The sequence below is a fragment of the Apium graveolens genome, chromosome 8 (genome assembly GCF_009905375.1).
Source record: "Apium graveolens cultivar Ventura chromosome 8, ASM990537v1, whole genome shotgun sequence".
Lineage (NCBI taxonomy): Eukaryota > Viridiplantae > Streptophyta > Magnoliopsida > Apiales > Apiaceae > Apium > Apium graveolens.
This window is the reverse complement of record NC_133654.1, coordinates 216,717,482-216,735,135: the sequence shown is the minus strand read 5'-3', so window position 1 is coordinate 216,735,135 and position 17,654 is coordinate 216,717,482. Positions and strand designations below refer to the sequence as shown.

The 17,654-nt window shown below is 30.9% G+C and overlaps 2 protein-coding genes across 2 annotated transcripts; both read right to left on the bottom strand.

Moving 5' to 3' along the window:
• Window positions 1–3,791: 3,791 nt before the first annotated feature.
• On the bottom strand, window positions 3,792–4,214 carry LOC141680326 (uncharacterized). Its single transcript, XM_074486584.1, has one exon. The coding sequence runs from the start codon at window positions 4,212–4,214 to the stop codon at window positions 3,792–3,794; it is 423 nt and encodes a 140-aa protein (XP_074342685.1).
• Window positions 4,215–12,629: 8,415 nt separating this feature from the next.
• Window positions 12,630–13,562, bottom strand: LOC141678121 (EPIDERMAL PATTERNING FACTOR-like protein 4). Its single transcript, XM_074484360.1, has 2 exons — window positions 13,193–13,562; window positions 12,630–12,952 (listed from the first exon to the last, which is right to left on the bottom strand). Exons 1-2 carry the CDS (start codon window positions 13,302–13,304, stop codon window positions 12,708–12,710), a joined length of 357 nt encoding a protein of 118 aa, XP_074340461.1. The 5' UTR covers window positions 13,305–13,562; the 3' UTR covers window positions 12,630–12,707.
• Between the last annotated feature and the right edge of the window lie 4,092 nt (window positions 13,563–17,654).

The following is a 17,654-nucleotide window of genomic DNA, read 5'->3' as shown; positions in this document are numbered from 1 at the left end:
GTGTTATGTGTATGATGGAATCCTTTATATAATAACAATTTTTAACGGTTGTAGATGTTGATGAGGGGTTAGAATAAGAATTGAAAAATCTATTGATTATTTGGCTTAAGTTGCCGTAAATTTGATTATATGTAGAAAATAAATTTAATAAAAATATTAATGTACTGAATTTGTGTTTCATCCTTTTTTAGCGAGTAAATTTCTCTTTTTATTCCGTTTGTTACTTTTTTTTACTCTCTCGATGTTATTTATAATTTTCCATAAAATTTTATTTAAATTGGTTTACATGAATCATCATTACTCAAAAAAATACTCTCATCATATATAACATTTTAATAGTCCGAAAAAATCATAACTATAAAAAAATCACAATTACTATATAAGCGTAATTCTTATGATAAAAAAGTAAAAATTTTAATTAAATATAACTAAATAATGTTTTTAAAACCGACAACCCTACACTAATATACATGCTTAGTATCAGTATAAGAATAAGAATATATTTTATTAAAATGTTAATTTATTCTGGTGTAATATAATAAACAATAATATACAACCTTTTTATTGATTTAACAGGTAGAGAAAATGGTCGGGTAAGTTAAATTAGTATGGTTTGGTCAAATGTATTTATTCACGTGTAAATGTAAAAATCTGCTGATATTACTTGTATACAAATATTCGATATAAACCAAACAATTATATAATTTTATAAATTATCACGGTTCATTCACGACCACCGATACAAAAATTTCGAAAGTTAAGATTGTCTAACATATAATTGTTATAAAGTAAATTGCATTGATCTTGAATTGTTAACAGAAAGTAACACAATACAGTATAAATAATTTTACGTCATCGGGGTTTATCTAAAAATAATATATAGATTTCCAGTTTACAAATTTTTACCTTAACTACTAACAATTGTAAAATAAAATTATATTATTTTAACAAAGTTGATGGTTATTTTGTGATTTTTTTTGAAAAAAACTGATTCATAACAATTTAAATGAACTATTATTATTTGTTGGAGAATACATTTGTTATTTAATTTCTTTTAATAATGTCAAAAAAATTAAAAACATGAAAAGTGAAAAGTGAAAATTGACATATCATGTAATATTAAATATAACTAAATAACGTTTTTAAAAGTCGACACCCTACCACTATTATACGTTCAAAAATATTATAGAATTATTTAAATAAAATATTAATTAGTTTTCCTATAATAGAGAATAACAGATTTATAATTTTATTTTATCAAATTAATGGGCTGAGAAAATGGTTAGTTAATTCAGTTTGATCGGTTAAGTTACACTAGTGTGTAATTTGTTCATAATCGTATATGTACGACTAAAACGTAATAATTAATTAATATTTAAGAAATAAGATTATGATAATATAACATGAAATATAAGGGATATCGTAATATAGAAGCATTATTTTTTATTTGTGTCCAATTAAGTTTCGTAGATTTAAATTTGATTGACCGTAGTGAAGTATGTCTGATACGACATTAAAATAGAACTTGCATATCAAGGATACAATAATCATAATTCTGATAAAATAAACACTGTCCTAAGACATAATATACAGATATACCCTGTCACGTCACTTGTCCTCTGATTTTAAAATATAAATCACTATTTTAAAAATTAAAATATTTTTTTTATAGTTGATACAGTTACACCTTTTTAAAGTAATGTGGTTGGTACCAAGAAAAAATATTACTTTAACGAGTTTATTACTTTATCGGGAGTAAAATATACTATGGGACAAGAGAATAATATTATGTTAGTGTTGTGCAAGACATGCCTGTATCATAACAAGATTAAGTCAAATTGACAGCCCTAAGAATTAGTTATATGATAATCTAAAATTGTATTTGTACTATATTACTTGAGTCTGTAAAAATGTCAAAGATTAGACTGGAATATTTTTCTGTGAACAGTGTCAAGCCTAAAAATAAAGTCTGGAAGAAGATCAAGAAGATGATGCCTCGGAGAAATTGTGAAGAAGTTTAGAGCTGAATAAATATGTTTTAGGAAAAATGTTCTAAGTCAAGATATCTACAAGTCACAGATGAAGTCATTTAGAGAAATCATTCGAGAACTCCAGAATGACTTATCGAGAAGTCCAACATAGCTTATAGAGAAGTCTCAGAGATATCGACAAGCCAAATGAAAACATGAAGATTGGAGATATCGAAAAGTCAATTTACTCATTAGAGATCTCAAAGATATCGACAAGTCAAAATGCCTATAAAGATCTCCGAGATATCGACAAGTCATTTCTGCTTTAGAGAGCTCAGAGATATCGACAAGTCAAAATGAAGACATGAAGATTGGAGATATCGATAAGTCAAATTATCATTAGATATCTCAGAGATATCTACAAGTCAAAATGTATATAGAGATCTATGAGATATCGAAAAATCACTCCTACATGCATAAATTTGGAGACCTCAACAAGTCAAGTTCACTTATAGAGAATTCAGAGACCTCGACAAGTCAAAGACACTTATAGAGAACTCAGAGATCTCGATAAGCCATTATACTTATCGAGATGTCAGTTCTCTATAGATCAAACTGGAGATCTCGATATGAAGCTCAAGTACAGAATGCAGACAAGTTAAATATTCAAGATTATCAATCAACAAACGATCTAATCAGTTAGATTGAAAAGTTTACAAAAGCAGCTTGAAGAGTGCAAGATCAAAGGCCAAGATTAACTGACAAAGGAGTCACAAGTCCACATGATTTGCAAAGATACACTAAGTCATAAATAGAAATCTTTAGAGATAAATTAAAGTAGGTTTTAGTACATCTTCTTGCATGCTGTGTAAACCTGTGTTTACTAATGTATTAAGTAGACACTGGTCCTTTGCTTTTAAGTTGTATCAAACAGATCTAGTTTTTCTTGTACACTCTCAAGGAAGAAACTGAGTTCTTTACTTACAAAGAACCCATGATTTGTAGCAAAAGACTAGCTTGATTTTAATACAAAATTAAGTGAGTTTTGAAATATTATGTGCACTGTTTTATTTCAGCTAACATAATATTACTGCATTTTAAATCTGCTTTGTTAACCAAGTAACAAACATTCAAAAAGCCTTAAAAATATCCAAAACACATTCATCCCCCTCTACGTGTTGTATTCATTACCTAACAAGTGGTATCAGAGCAAAATCTGAAAGCAAAGTGATTAAAGATCTTGGAAGAATGAATACACAGAAGATTAGCAGTATAAAGATATCAGCCTTTGATAAGACTAACTACACATTATGAAAAAAGAAGATGATGTTGTTTCTAAGGATGGCCAACCCCTTGTACATCCAGATTTTGAAGAATGAACATTTTTCATATGGAAAGGATTGAAGAGTATACAGAAGGAGACATGGTCATCCCAGCTTACTATGGTCCTAAAGATCCTTCAAAATACATAAACATTGAGAAAGAAAAAATTTCTCTTGACAGTGGTCTGCAATTAATTCTGATAGAGTCACTTGACAATGACATATACAATAACATTGTCAACTGTGACACAACTAAACAGATCTGGGAGAAAATAGAGATTCTGTGTGAAAGTACAGAGAAATTAGATCCAACCAAAGGAAAATACTGGTGTCTCAATATGAGGGTTTCATGGCTAAACCTAACGAAAGCATAACTGATATCTTTGAAAGATTCAATAAGCTGATTAATGACTTGCAGCTTCATGACAAATACTATGAAGCCGAGGAGGTTAACTTGAAGTTTTTGCTCACCCTTCCTGACCATCTAGAATAGAAGATTTTAGCTATAAGAGAAGGGAGAGACTTGAGAAACTTCAATTTTTGTCGACAAAATTGGATTCTCATCCACCTTATTTAGATCAAACTGAAGATATTCACGTCTTTTGTGAGTTCTGGATTTGAGAAATTTATTTGTATTCTGGAAAGCCACATATCTTGGAAGTATCACCAGCGACTCCCAATCAATTACATTGAATACATCAGAGAGGTCCACAATATTTGAGCTGTACTGTGCCAGTAAGCATCCCTCATAGAGTCCAGTAGTTCTCCAGAAGGACACATTCTTCCCAAGATGAACATTGATAAGCAGGGTGCTATTAGCATTTCCAGTAGGCCTGAACATCATACATGAACGCTTAGATTGGTCTTCCTCAGTGGTTTCAGCCTTGGCAACAACCGCATCGTTAGTGTCGTTCAGCACCATGTAGCGGTTGTTGTAGCAATTCCTACAACTGAGAAAATTGAAGAAAATAACTTCAATTTATTTACAAACAACTCCAACACCGAATTGAAGAAAATAATGAGAAACTGGGAAAGAAGACTAGACAATCCAGGAAAATGATTAATTTGCTCAGTCTAGAGGAGCACCTTGAAAATGGCTTGTGAGATTTTTGTGAACTTTCTTTTGGGCAATTTTTAATATAGTGCAGCACTTATCATTTTTATCTGCTATTGATTGTTTATTTTGTGTAAGGTGTTTTGTTATCATCAAGTCCTCCTAAATTTATGCCTATAATTCTAGTAGACATAAATTGTGTAGACATAAATTGGGGAGATTGTTAGAAATATGTTGGAGGCTTGATGATAATTCACCAAAATACCTTAGTAAATTTAATTAAGTGATTTTTTAACTATCAACGGATAACCATACTTGTTCATCCATTGATAGAATAACCTATTTTCAATAAGTTTTTATAGCACATTTCTATGTATTGTAATAGCTTAGAAGTTTAGAAGTTGTGGAATATTCTAAGTTATGTTGACTACTAGAATGATATGCAAAATAGGTTGGCTAATTATAAATATTAGATGCCTTGTAATTTTACATAAGTGAAACAGTATCAACTGCTAAGAAGATACTTTCAACGGATAAACTACAAAACTTCAACGGATGACTCAAGACACTTTCAATGGATGATCTATTATAGACTCAACGGATAACTCATGTGGAGTATCGACTGATAATAATGAAGTCTCGACGGATAACCCATTCAAATAGCAGTTGAAAGTGACTTGACAGACACATGGGTTGATTGTATACAAAAGGAATGTGGCATCCTATTTACAGGTTTGAGAGAACAAAGGAATATTTCCATTTCCATGCTTACTTGAAGAAATACAAAGATGCGGGACAGAGAGATGAAGGAACATGTGAATAGACTTAGATATTTGTTTTATCTAAATTGTCTTTTTCATGTGTAACTTGGTAATATATAAACCAAGAGTAACAAGTAGAATTAATTAATCGATTGAACTGAGAAATAGAAAAAGTTACATCCGTTAGAAATTTCTCTGTTCTTCGTTTGTAAAAATACTTGTAAGCGGTTGTATGCATTCTTGCATCACAGAGTTCTCATTTATATATATATCTCTTGTGAAAAGATCAATCCACCAGAAAGTTTTTAAACCATTGTGTTTACATACTTTGTGTCTTGAATACTTAAATCTTCGATTCCACATTTTTTGCTTATTCAAACACGGGTATATTTTGCAAAGAGATTTTATTATTTCAAAAAGAAACCAGAATTACATTCAACCCCATTCTATAATTCTATTGTTAGATTGTTAAGGCATAACACCACTAGAGCTATAAATCGACCCTATTTTTGTTCCTAGTCAACAATGGCCTCTTTGATGACATAGAAATCGACAATGGAAATGTCCTAGTCGACAATACAATCTTTAAAACCTTGAAAATTGACAGTAAAAACTAACGTTTTACTACAAATCGACTAAGGATGCGAGAGAGTTGGTAATGACTTGTCTTGTACTTTCATTGAGCTTCCACCTTACAAATCGACAATATGCCATGAGATTTAAATATAAATCGACAACATCTCTCTTGGTAAGCTAGAAATCGACAATATGAATCTTCCTTTGCTAGAAATCGATAAGAGAGAGAGAAATGGTACTTGATGGGCACTTGTCCTTGCCTAGGGAACTACAAATCGACATAGACTTGTTAAAACTCTACAAATCGACATTGCATTCTTCTAAGGCTAGAAATCGACCATCTTGAGCTTGTATTTGATTTTACAAATCGATAATACAAGTCTAGGAACTTGTACTTGGATTATTTACAAGCTTTTAACCCATTCATGTATGCCTTGAGTTTTAGTCTTCCGTATCTTCAAGTCTTCAGTCTTCTGATCTTCATAATTGAATCATTTGACACTTAATCTTGATTATGAATATCACTTAACAATATTTCTGAGAATAATACTTACTTTCCCTTCACGGATCACTAATGACTCGTGCAATTGGTCTGATTTATAGACGACTAGTTCCGTTCTCAGGTCTTCGTATTATAACTATACAATCCATTGTTAAGTCTTCTGTAATATCTATTCAGCTTCACTTAGAATCCTCCAGGTCTTCACACTAACTCTAATAACTACGTCGAATGACTTCAAACTTATTGCTCTGTTGTCTAAACATATTAATGAACTTCATACAAATTTCTATTGACGACCTCTTCACGACAGATATCAAGATCTTATACATATACCAAATCATCATTCTGAACTGATTATAGTGAAATATAGATTATTTGCAGGTCCTCATTCTATGTTGAGTTATACAAATTCTGTTTCAAACTTGCTCAACAATTGCTATATTTTAAAATCAAAAAGTGAATTTTGATGATAAAATAAAACTTGTACTCTAATATATAGCTTTAAAATGACACCAAACATTTATTAATAAAAAAAAAATTCAACTATTTCTTAATAAATCTTAATTTCAATTTTATATCTTTAAATACATAAAAATCTATTTCCCTCTTTCTACCCACTTACATGTCCATTTGATAATTATGGCAAACATATAAAGATGGTTTTATATTTAGCAACAACTATAACGTTTTGTTATTTTGTATCCATGTTTAACACTTTATTGTATTAGAGTTTTGCTCTAATGCTATATTCTATAAATTACACCTTGTTTTAACATCAATATTGGACTTACTCCTAGATGCAAAATAGCTCTGTATGTATCCGAATGTAAATATATTTAAATTACTAAATCTTAAAATAGACAATTATCTTTCTTACTATAATTTGTTATTTAATTTTATCCCTTGCATGCTTATACTTTTTTTATATTTAACACTAAATATAATATTTTGTATTTAGTATATCATTTTATTGTTTAGCAATTTTTTTTATTCCTGTATTACAGTAATAGCATCCAATTTAGTATCACCATTGAACTTAGTCCAGTAGATTAACAACAGTCGTGCATGATGTTGCAGTAGTCTTAGCATAATGACGAGGAGTATAAACCAAATGAACACATGTAGCATTCTGTCTGTTTATACCCCCTCGATGAAGTTGATTTTCACCAGCAAAACAAAACAAATAGAGTCAAATCAAACATCACTTCAAATCATCTCTACTTTTCTCTATTCTTTGCAGCTTTGCTATAAAGTGCTCAGTTCCGTAAATGTATGATTTTTGACTCGACGAACTTGTAGTTTCTCCCCACTGTGTGTATGTCAAATTATCAATGGTGCATGTATATATATGCACAATATCCTTTGCACGGACTATGAAGTAATAATTCAAATCCATCAAGCTCTCATGGCATGATTGCATTGCATGTTTTGTAAAATCATTAAAAATAAGTAGCCGAATCAGAATTTCGAGTATTCCGGAATCAAACAAGCAGTAAATTATGAAACTAATATAGACCGACAAAGAGAACAGTAAAATTGCGGTGATGATTGAACATGGTGAACTTGATTACAGTAGTAATAAATTTTAATATAGTCAGAATTCCAACAACAAAAACCATTTTAACAAATGACATGGAGTAGTCATATCATGAGATAACCACGACCTCTGGGCTCTGTCTACATTTCATTTGCACAAGTTGTGACATCTACTTCATCTAATCTAAATAAAATCTTACAGTGATTTACAGTTTTGTGTAGGTATATTGGTTTTTACACGCAGGGTATTATGGATGAGCAGGATGTGTAACCTATATTCGTGTGTAAAACATTGTTTTATTTACAGTCATCTATGAATGTATAAATTTATCACAGGATATTGTTGACCAGTAGTATCCAGTGCAGGTCACACAAAATCTAAGGCATAAATTTGGTGCTCGTGCAGTCGCTGCCACCCAAAAGCACACCAAATACTTTGTCATATTTTCTATCTTATCTTATGTCTTGGGTTGTCATTCAACTGTTCATAGAGTTTTTCTTTTTTCAATTTTAAAATCTAAACTTATAATTATTATATCAATTTATTAATCTAGAATTTTCGAAATATGAGGAATAAATTATTAATCCAAGTTAATGAACTTAATTTTCAAAAAAGAAAAATGACCAAAATTATGCTAAAACGAAATGAGAGAGTAGTCAATAAATGATTGGCTTTGTTGGTGCATTTGATTAATTTTTTGTGTTTTCCGGAGAAGGTAAATAATTTAACTCTCGTATGTGCGAATTTACTTTGAAAAAAAGGGAGAAGGGAGCATAGGAGAGTCTAAATTGATACTCTTCTCTTAAAAAAACTCAAGAGCGGTAGACTTGGTGCCTTGACAAAGAGAGCCGCAGTTACAAGGTTGATTAACATGGAGAACTGAGCAATTTAATGACAAAAGTGAAGCACATAATAACAAACATAAAGTGACCACAATTGTCAAAGTGCTTTGCAGATTAAGAGAGACTTGTACCCGTATTCAGGCCTCTTGATGCATCGGTTTTCAATTGGATTGACTTAAATCTATACTCATATTTAACAATTTTTTTTTAAAAATTTGAATTGGGGATTTTTTTATAAATCGAATTATATCCGGATCCGTGCAAATTATGAATTTCGGATCAGATATTCGCTCTATTTATATATATTTATTTTTAACGTAATTTATCACAAAACTAATAAATATTGGAAATTTACCAAAATTTGAATATATCGTTGAACCGTAGAGTATTTGATTCTAACAATGAAAAAAATGATGTATTAATGTGAAATTGTTATGTGAACCGAGACTGGAAATTATATACGATTATGCAAAATTAAAAAAATTAGTGTATAATATTGAAATGAACTGAACTCTAGAGACCGGATCAAATGAAATATAAACAATGGGTTTTGACTAGGGGTAAGACTTTTAAAATAGAAATAGTAAAATATATTTTTAATACTATATATATATTTATATAATTTTAAATATATAAATAAATATGTATATTATAAATCGAATCGGGTTATTAACAGATCATATCAGACTAAATTCATATTCGCTTCATATATAATCGGATCGGATCCCGGATCAAATTTTTAATAAATTGATTCGGATGAAATTTTGGCTCCATTAATATCCGTCCTCGTATTCTCTATAGTAATTGTCACCGAAATCATGTAAAAATTCAAAACCAAGTGAAAATGATTGACTTATAAATTTGGGGACCAGAAGGCAACCATATTCCCGCCTTCAAATCTCCATGCAATTACATGCCCAGCTTGATCTAATTATAATTCAAAATATCGTACAATTGTGATTTGTTGCATGTGTACACAAGTGTTCCAGTCTCAGTTTTTGTATGTGAAGTATGTACTATTATAGGCAACAATCTTTTTCTCTCATCTCAAGATCTTACACACTAAAGAATGAAGCCAACCTGCTTCTTTCAAATTTAAAGGTTGTTTAATCCAAACCACAAACTATATTAGCATTTCCAATGGCTTTCATTAAGGTGGTTCTCAGGTGTGTTTACTTTTCAAAAATTGAATGAATTTTGACATGACGGGAATGAACGTTCCGGTCACAACTAAAATTCGGGTTATTTGGGACAAAAGAATGAAATGAGTCATTCCCGTATTTATTCCCACGGATTTTAAGAAAAATGATAAAATAGTGGAGAACAATTAAAAAAAATAAGTAAAGTAGTGTGACCGATTAAAATTATATATATAAAGTGGGTATAGTAGAGAGAAGTAGTTGATATAGTTATTTTAAAAATTATAAAAAAATTATCATTTTTAGAAAATTTTGAAATGTAAATAATTGGAAGAAAAATCCAAAAAAGAAAATGTAAACAAATATTAGGAAAAAGTGAGTACAAATTATCAAAAATGAAGCTGTCATGTAGTAGAGACTAGTGTTTATTGTAGTTGTTGGTTTTTATTAAAATTAGGGGGAAAAATATATTTTTCAAATGCAGCTAGGCATCCTTTTCATATCTTAGAACCCAAGAAAAAACTAGCTATCACTTCACATGAGGACTATGAGAAAATACAGTAACACATATTCAAAATCTGATGGTTGTAATTTGTAAGGTGAAGAACACACATCCAGTAAATGTGACATATACTGTATATGCACAATATATCTACAATTATAGGGAAGCCTCGTAGAGGGAATTTGGTTATGGCAGGAACCTAATTGAGGTTGTGAGATTGACCCAATTGAAAAGAGTGTGACACAATTAAGTAACAGAAACACCAATGAATAATGTATTTTTATGTTTTTTGACTTTACATAGGATTGGTGCCTGTTTTACTGCACGAGTGACCTTCCCTCAGTGCCTCAGACCATGACATGATACTCTCTCTATTTTGTAGTAGTAGTTTATTTTTAGTTCAGTTTCCACCTTAGGGATAGAAATGCAAACTCCTGTTTTTGTTAAATAATGCACCATCAGCTGCTATGTACATTATTACTTCATTTTCATCGTTACATACCTTTCACTTTTATCTTCTAGCCTACCCGTACCCTTTCCTACTACACCAATGGAAAGTCTTATTTCCTACCGCACGCATTACATGTATTCATACACATATACTACCTCTCTATCATTCATTTCTCTACGTTTGCTTTTTACACGCATTTCAATGTTCAAATATCATATAGTTGCATAATATTTTTTTGAATTTTTTTCTTCTAAATAAAAATTTAATGTTTAAACTTTTATTTAAAAAAAAAAATTCGAAAAAATATTATACAACTATATGATATTTAAACATTGAAATGCGTGCAAAAAATAGACATAGAGAAATGAATAGGATTGAGGGAGTACTTGTTTGCGGAACTCTCTATTCTAAAAATCCATCAATTAACAAATTAATAGGCTGATGACGGATCATGTATCGATTAATCAAAAATGAGGATAAAAAGCGGGTTTTAAAAATCAGTCAAAATTCGGCTGAGATGGAATTAATCAAGTAAAAACATGTGTTAGCAGCTGAGAAAAGGACAATTATTTCCATATAAGGGCTGTGAACACTGAACACCTTATTACCAGGGATATGTGTATACAAATATACAACACAAAAAGTGTTTGGAGAACCACACAATAAATACTGGTATATATTACTCCCAACCAATTAAAACACAAGTATTTGTACATGGTTGCGTGTGCTAAGGACAAGTAATTATACATGCACAGTTCCGAGTTGCCCCTACACAAGCGCAAATAGATGTGGTAAACTTTTGTGAGAAAAAAACAAACAGATAGCAAAAATACAAGGTTGTTCCAAATTTAACTCCACCATCTCAACATAAAATTTACATAAACTGTTGAAAGAATGGAAAATCAGACCATCTCTCATTCACATGTGAACCATCAAATCTTTCTTTTCAAAAATGCTCCTCCCCCATTTTCTCTACCCACACCCCATGTTCTAACTCACAGAAGAGAGAGAAACTCTTTTAAAGTAAAAAATGAAAAATGTAAAACCAGAGTGCAGAGACACGGACAGAGAGATAAAAGTACATTAAACTACTGATGTATATATTCACGGTAAGATTAAGAATGTATGAAACAAATGTTTTTGCTTCTCTCAAGAACTTCATCCCCCATTTGGTCCTCATTTTACATTTCACCAAGTCCTATGAACCAAACCTTTACTTACTAATCTTCCCCTGCACCTGATCAGATTTCTCTAAATTCTCTCAGACTGTCACTTCACTTCAACTTCAGGGTTTTATCATAATCATTAACAACAAATGTTAATTGGGACGATGATTCGAGTTAAGTCATCGGCTCCCCTAAAATCTTAAGTTATCAGCTCCGCTATAAACTTAAACTTGACTTCGTCAAAAAAAAAAATTTAATCTTGAACTCAACTAATATATTCATCTATGAAGCACTAGATCCATTTTGTACTTATTATTAACACACATCACTTGCACATGTGGATCATTAAATAATCTTACTAAGATGCACACTAAAGAAGTCTAGAACTATAAAGATTATGACAGGAAGTTCAAACTCAAGACCTCTAGTAAACCTGAATTATTAACTCAATTAACAGCACTATTAAAATTGTGTTAATAGAAGTTTATGGATGATATTTAAAGACATACATGTTCGGAGACAAAGATTCCTCCTGAGAATCACAACCTATGCTTACATTTCCAAAGCAACAAACTGATGCGTTGCTTTTACACATGAAGAAAGAAATCATTAAAGAAATGAACTGAAAACAATGCATTTACATGAAAAGAGCATATAGTAATGATTAAATAGGCAGTGAATTTAATGAAGTGCTACATAGTTAATGCAGATGAAGCATAAATTCATCAAATATATACACTCAAATACCTAGCTCATCTTTGAACTAGTACTAGTATATTCTAGTAAAATCATGTTAACATAGCTAAATAGATGTATGCATATATATATTGATCAAGAGTGTAAATTAATATATAATCAAATTCGTTCATATTTCATACTAGTAATTTAAGGCATGTACAACTTATTCCTACACTTGCACCGCCAAGCTTCAGGGTAGTACTCTAGTGGAAGAGTGAACCCCGGATGAACCGGTATGTGAACCGGACTACACGGCGAGCACCTCCCACACTTGGATCTACAAGACGGCGGTGATGATCCCGGTCCACTGAGTCGTCTCCGAGTCATCATCTCTCGCTCCAAAATCTCCAAAGACACACTTAAGTCTTCATCTTCCTCCTTCATCCCCATACCTAGCATAAACATAGATTATATATAACACGCTTAGAATAACAGAAAAACTAACAATATAGGGGTAGTGGAGTTTATAAATTAAAAAATCAATAATATGGCTAGGGCAAAAACAATTGTTAACCAGTAAAAATTTATATTTCACTTGGCCTAAACAAATAAGTACAATTTGTCTCGCAACGTCAATATGACAGTTAACCGATTTAGGTCATAGTTGGTAGCTTGTTAATCGAGTTTCTTACCAAGTTTCCGATGAGTAGATGTCCGAGTTGCAACAGCAGAGACCACGAAAACGACGAAAAAAAGAGCAGTAATAGAGGTAATAAACACACTGCGACGGTGTAAGACACCCATTGATGAAAACTAAACTATTTGTTGATGACAGAAGGAGATTAAATGAGTGAATTAATTAGTAGAAGAGTACTGAAAGAGTGAAGTTGAAGATTTTGGTACTGCAAGAAGACTGCTGAGGAGGCGAGGCAAGTGTAATGTAAGTAAATACTATAAAATGCGAAATAGAGAGCTATGTGCTATGCTATTATTGCGTTATAGGGTATTGATATTATTATTAGTAGAATCCTCTCATCTCGTGTGGAGAAGAGTCAAAGTCAAACACACACCTTGCTACTTGCATTACAAGATGACAGAAGAGTGAGTTTTGTATTAGAATATATATGTATGTGAATGTGTTAGATAGATGTAGTGAGAAAGAAATAAAAATTTTACTTTATGTCTACCTTTTGTTTTCACAAGTTTTTTCTTTTCTCTTTAGTGTAGGGTAAATCATTAAAGTAGGTTAAAATGTCAGTTTCGTACGTAATTGTACGGCGGTCATGGTTAGTTTTGCAAGAAACTTGTACAGTAGTATTGTATAGAGAATGGAGAGAATAACCAGTCGTGTATTCGGCACCGAAAATATCAGTCTTCAAAATAGTTTATTGAATTTTTAAAACAGTTTCTAAAATTGTTTACGATGCTATGCAATATGCACATTTGGTAAACTTGTTAATAATGAGATGAGATCTAAATTCACATATTTTTTTGACAAATAAAATAAAATATATTTATTATAAATATCGAAAGATAATCGGAAAAATTTTCGAACTGATAATACAATCAGATTGTGAAATAAATAAATGGACTAAATAAATAGTCATCTTTTTTTTAGATTGCTTAACAAATAAAATATTTTTTTTAAAATAAAAAGAATTATAATAGTTTTCCGTCCAATCTAGCCCCCACCAACCATGAATCTAGCCGTATCACAATTGACTTTCACATAAATATCATCTGTAGCTTAATATTCAAATTTTTTAGGTTCATCAACTAAAATTGGACGAACAAATACCCCAAACTATGAATAATCTTTTGTTATGAAAAATAAGTTCTTGTAATATTTATCAGCGTCTCACTTTCGATGCATGAACATGCATCAAGATCCCAAAAAATTATATAAATCCTTTTCAACAAAACCAACACCAAAACATACAAATGCTTTAAACAAAATGAACTCGCATCCAAAAAAATTTGGGACAACCTTAATAATAAGGTACAAATAAGAACTCATCCATAAAGGATTAGATCCCATTTACACTACAAGAAAAATGCCATCAGACAACACCCATCAGACAACGCTTGACCAAAAAAGTGTTGCCCAGAAATTTTACACAACAGTTTTTTAAAAACCAGAAAACGGGTGTTGTGTGAATCCCTTTACTACAACAGGTTTAAAACTGTTGTCTAGCATATCGTATCAGACAACCATTTTATGAGATAAGGTGTTGTTTAAATAAAAAGATTTCATCATTCCTACAATGCATTAAAAACTATTGTCTAGGTAATCGACACAGACAAGCCTTTCTAAAGATATGTTATGCAAATGAGGTAGTTTGTACAACAGTTTAATTTTGCATTGTCTGAAAGTAATGGAGACAACGTTGTGAAACACCGTTGTTGGAATGAGACAAGTGTTTTCTCAATGGATTAGTTAAGCTGGAATCAAACAACGTACTTCCATTGTGTTGTCTAAATATCACTTGACATACAAGTGTTTTTATTCTGTTGTATGTCACGACATTACACAAGCGTTTTGCTCATAAAACCATTGTCACTTGTATTGGTGAGCTGGTATAATAAGAGACGTTCATTAAGAGGAGATGAGGTGGCACCATGTGATTGGTGAAAAAACATTCACTTGGATTGCTGAGTTGGTGTAATAAGAGCAGTTGATTGAAAGTATATTTAATATCAGCCATTAGATTAAAAAACGCTGCTACGCTTACACAACAGCTTTTGTTCAAATAAATGTTGTCAATGTTCATCTAAGACAACCTTTTTTCATAGAAAACCGTTATCTGTAAGTCTGATTCTTGAAATTTCTGAAGCATTGCTTGTGATGAGGTGGCACCATGTGATTGGTGAAAAAACATTCACTTGGACTGTTGAGTTGGTGTAATTAGAGCCGTTGATTAAAAGTAGATTTAATATCAGCCGTAGGATTTAAAAAAGTTGATCATCTAAAACAACGGTTTTTTTTCAAAAAAACTGTTGTCACTATTTATTTCAGACAAGACTTTTTCATAGAAAACCGTTGGATGTTGCCTCGTACTAGATTTTTTTCCATACCCGATAAAAGAGATAATTTTTTAAAATTATTTTTTAGATGATCCAACCGTACGGATGTTAAGAAATACTTATTTTAGTCACATGAAAAAAGTATTAAAAAATTTCAAATTCATCTCGAATGTCAAGATTAGAAAAATCTGGTAAAAGCACTACTTCCCAACACGGGATTCGTTCCCGATGAACAAGATAATTTTTTTAAATAATTTTTTTGACGATCCAACCGTACGGATGTGAAGATATACTTATTTTAGTCACATGAAAAAAGTATTAAAAAATTTCAAATTCATCTCGAATGTCAGGTTTAGAAAAATCTAGTAAAAGCACTACTTCCCAATATGAAATTCTTTCCCGATGAACAAGATAATTTTTTTAAATGATTTTTTCAACGATCCAACCGTACGGATGTTAAGATATACTTATTTTAGTCACATGAAAAAAGTATTAAAAAATTTCAAATTCATCTCGAATGTCAGGATTAGAAAAATCTGGTAAAAGCACTTCTTCCCAACATGGGATTCGTTCCCGATGAACAAGATAAATTTTTTAAAAGATTTTTTCACACTTGTTTGTGATGAGGTGTCACCATGTGATTGGTGAAAAAACATTCACTTGGATTGCTGAGTTGGTGTAATAAGAGCAGTTGATTGAATGTATATTTAATATCAGCCATTAGATTAAAAAACGCTACTACGCTTACACAACAACTTTTGTTCAAATAAATGTTGTCAATGTTCATCTAAGACAACCTTTTTTCATAAAAAACCATTGTCTGTAAGTTTGATTCTTGAAATTTCTGAAGTGTTGCTTGTGATGATGTGGCACCATGTGATTGGTGAAAAAACATTCACTTGGATTGTTGAGTTGGTGTAATTAGAGCCGTTGATTAAAAGTAGATTTAATATCAGCCGTAAGATTTAAAAAAATTGATCATCTAAGACAACGGTTTTTTAATGCCATATATTTTTTTGACTTTATTAATATATATTCCTTAAACTGTTGATGTTAATATATATTGTGATACTTTTGTTAAGACAACACATTTTAAATTTCAGACAATTATTTTTAATGCCATATATTTTTTTGACTTTATTAATATATATTCCTTAAACTGTTGATGTTAATATATATTGTTTTTATTCACTTAAAAAATATTTTAAAATTTTCAAATATATCTTGCTTGAAATTGTACCGAAAATGTAATTAAAGTGGTAGTTCCTAAATATTAAAAAAAATACCCCTCCCGAGAACGAGACTCGTTCCCGATTTACATGATTAATTTTTAAAATGATTTTCTCGACGATCCAACCGTACGGATGTTAAGATATATCAATTTTAATCATAAGAAAAAATTATTAAAAAATTTAAAATTCATCTTGCACATCAGGATTAGAAAAATCCAGTAAAAGTACCCCTCCCGACAACGATACTCGTTCCCGACTTACATGATTAATTTTTCAAATGATTTTTTCGACCATCCAAACGTACAGATGTTAGGATATATCAATTTTAGTCATATAAAAAAATTATTAAAAATTTTAAAATTCGTCTTGCACGTCAGGATTAGAAAAATCCAGTAAAAGTACCCCTCCCGACAACGAGACTCGTTCCCGATTTACAAGATTAATTTTTCAAATGATTTTTTGACGATCCAACCGTACGGATGTTAGGATATACCAATTTTAGTCATAAGAAAAAATTATTAAAAAATTTGAAATTCATCTTGCATGTCAGGATTAGAAAAATCAGGTAAAAGTACCCCTCCCTACAACGAGACTCGTTCCCGATTTACAAGATTAATTTTTAAAATGATTTTTTCGACGATCCAACCGTACGGATGTTAAGATATATCAATTTTAGTCATAAGAAAAAATTATTAAAAAATTTGAAATTCATCTTGCACCTCAGGATTAGAAAAATTCAGTAAAAAGTACCCCTCCTGACAACGAGACTCGTTCCCGATTTACAAGATTAATTTTTAAAATGATTTTTTCGACGATCCAACCGTACGGATGTTAAGATATATCAATTTTAGTCATATTAAAAAATTATTAAAAAAATTGAAATTAATCTTGCACATCA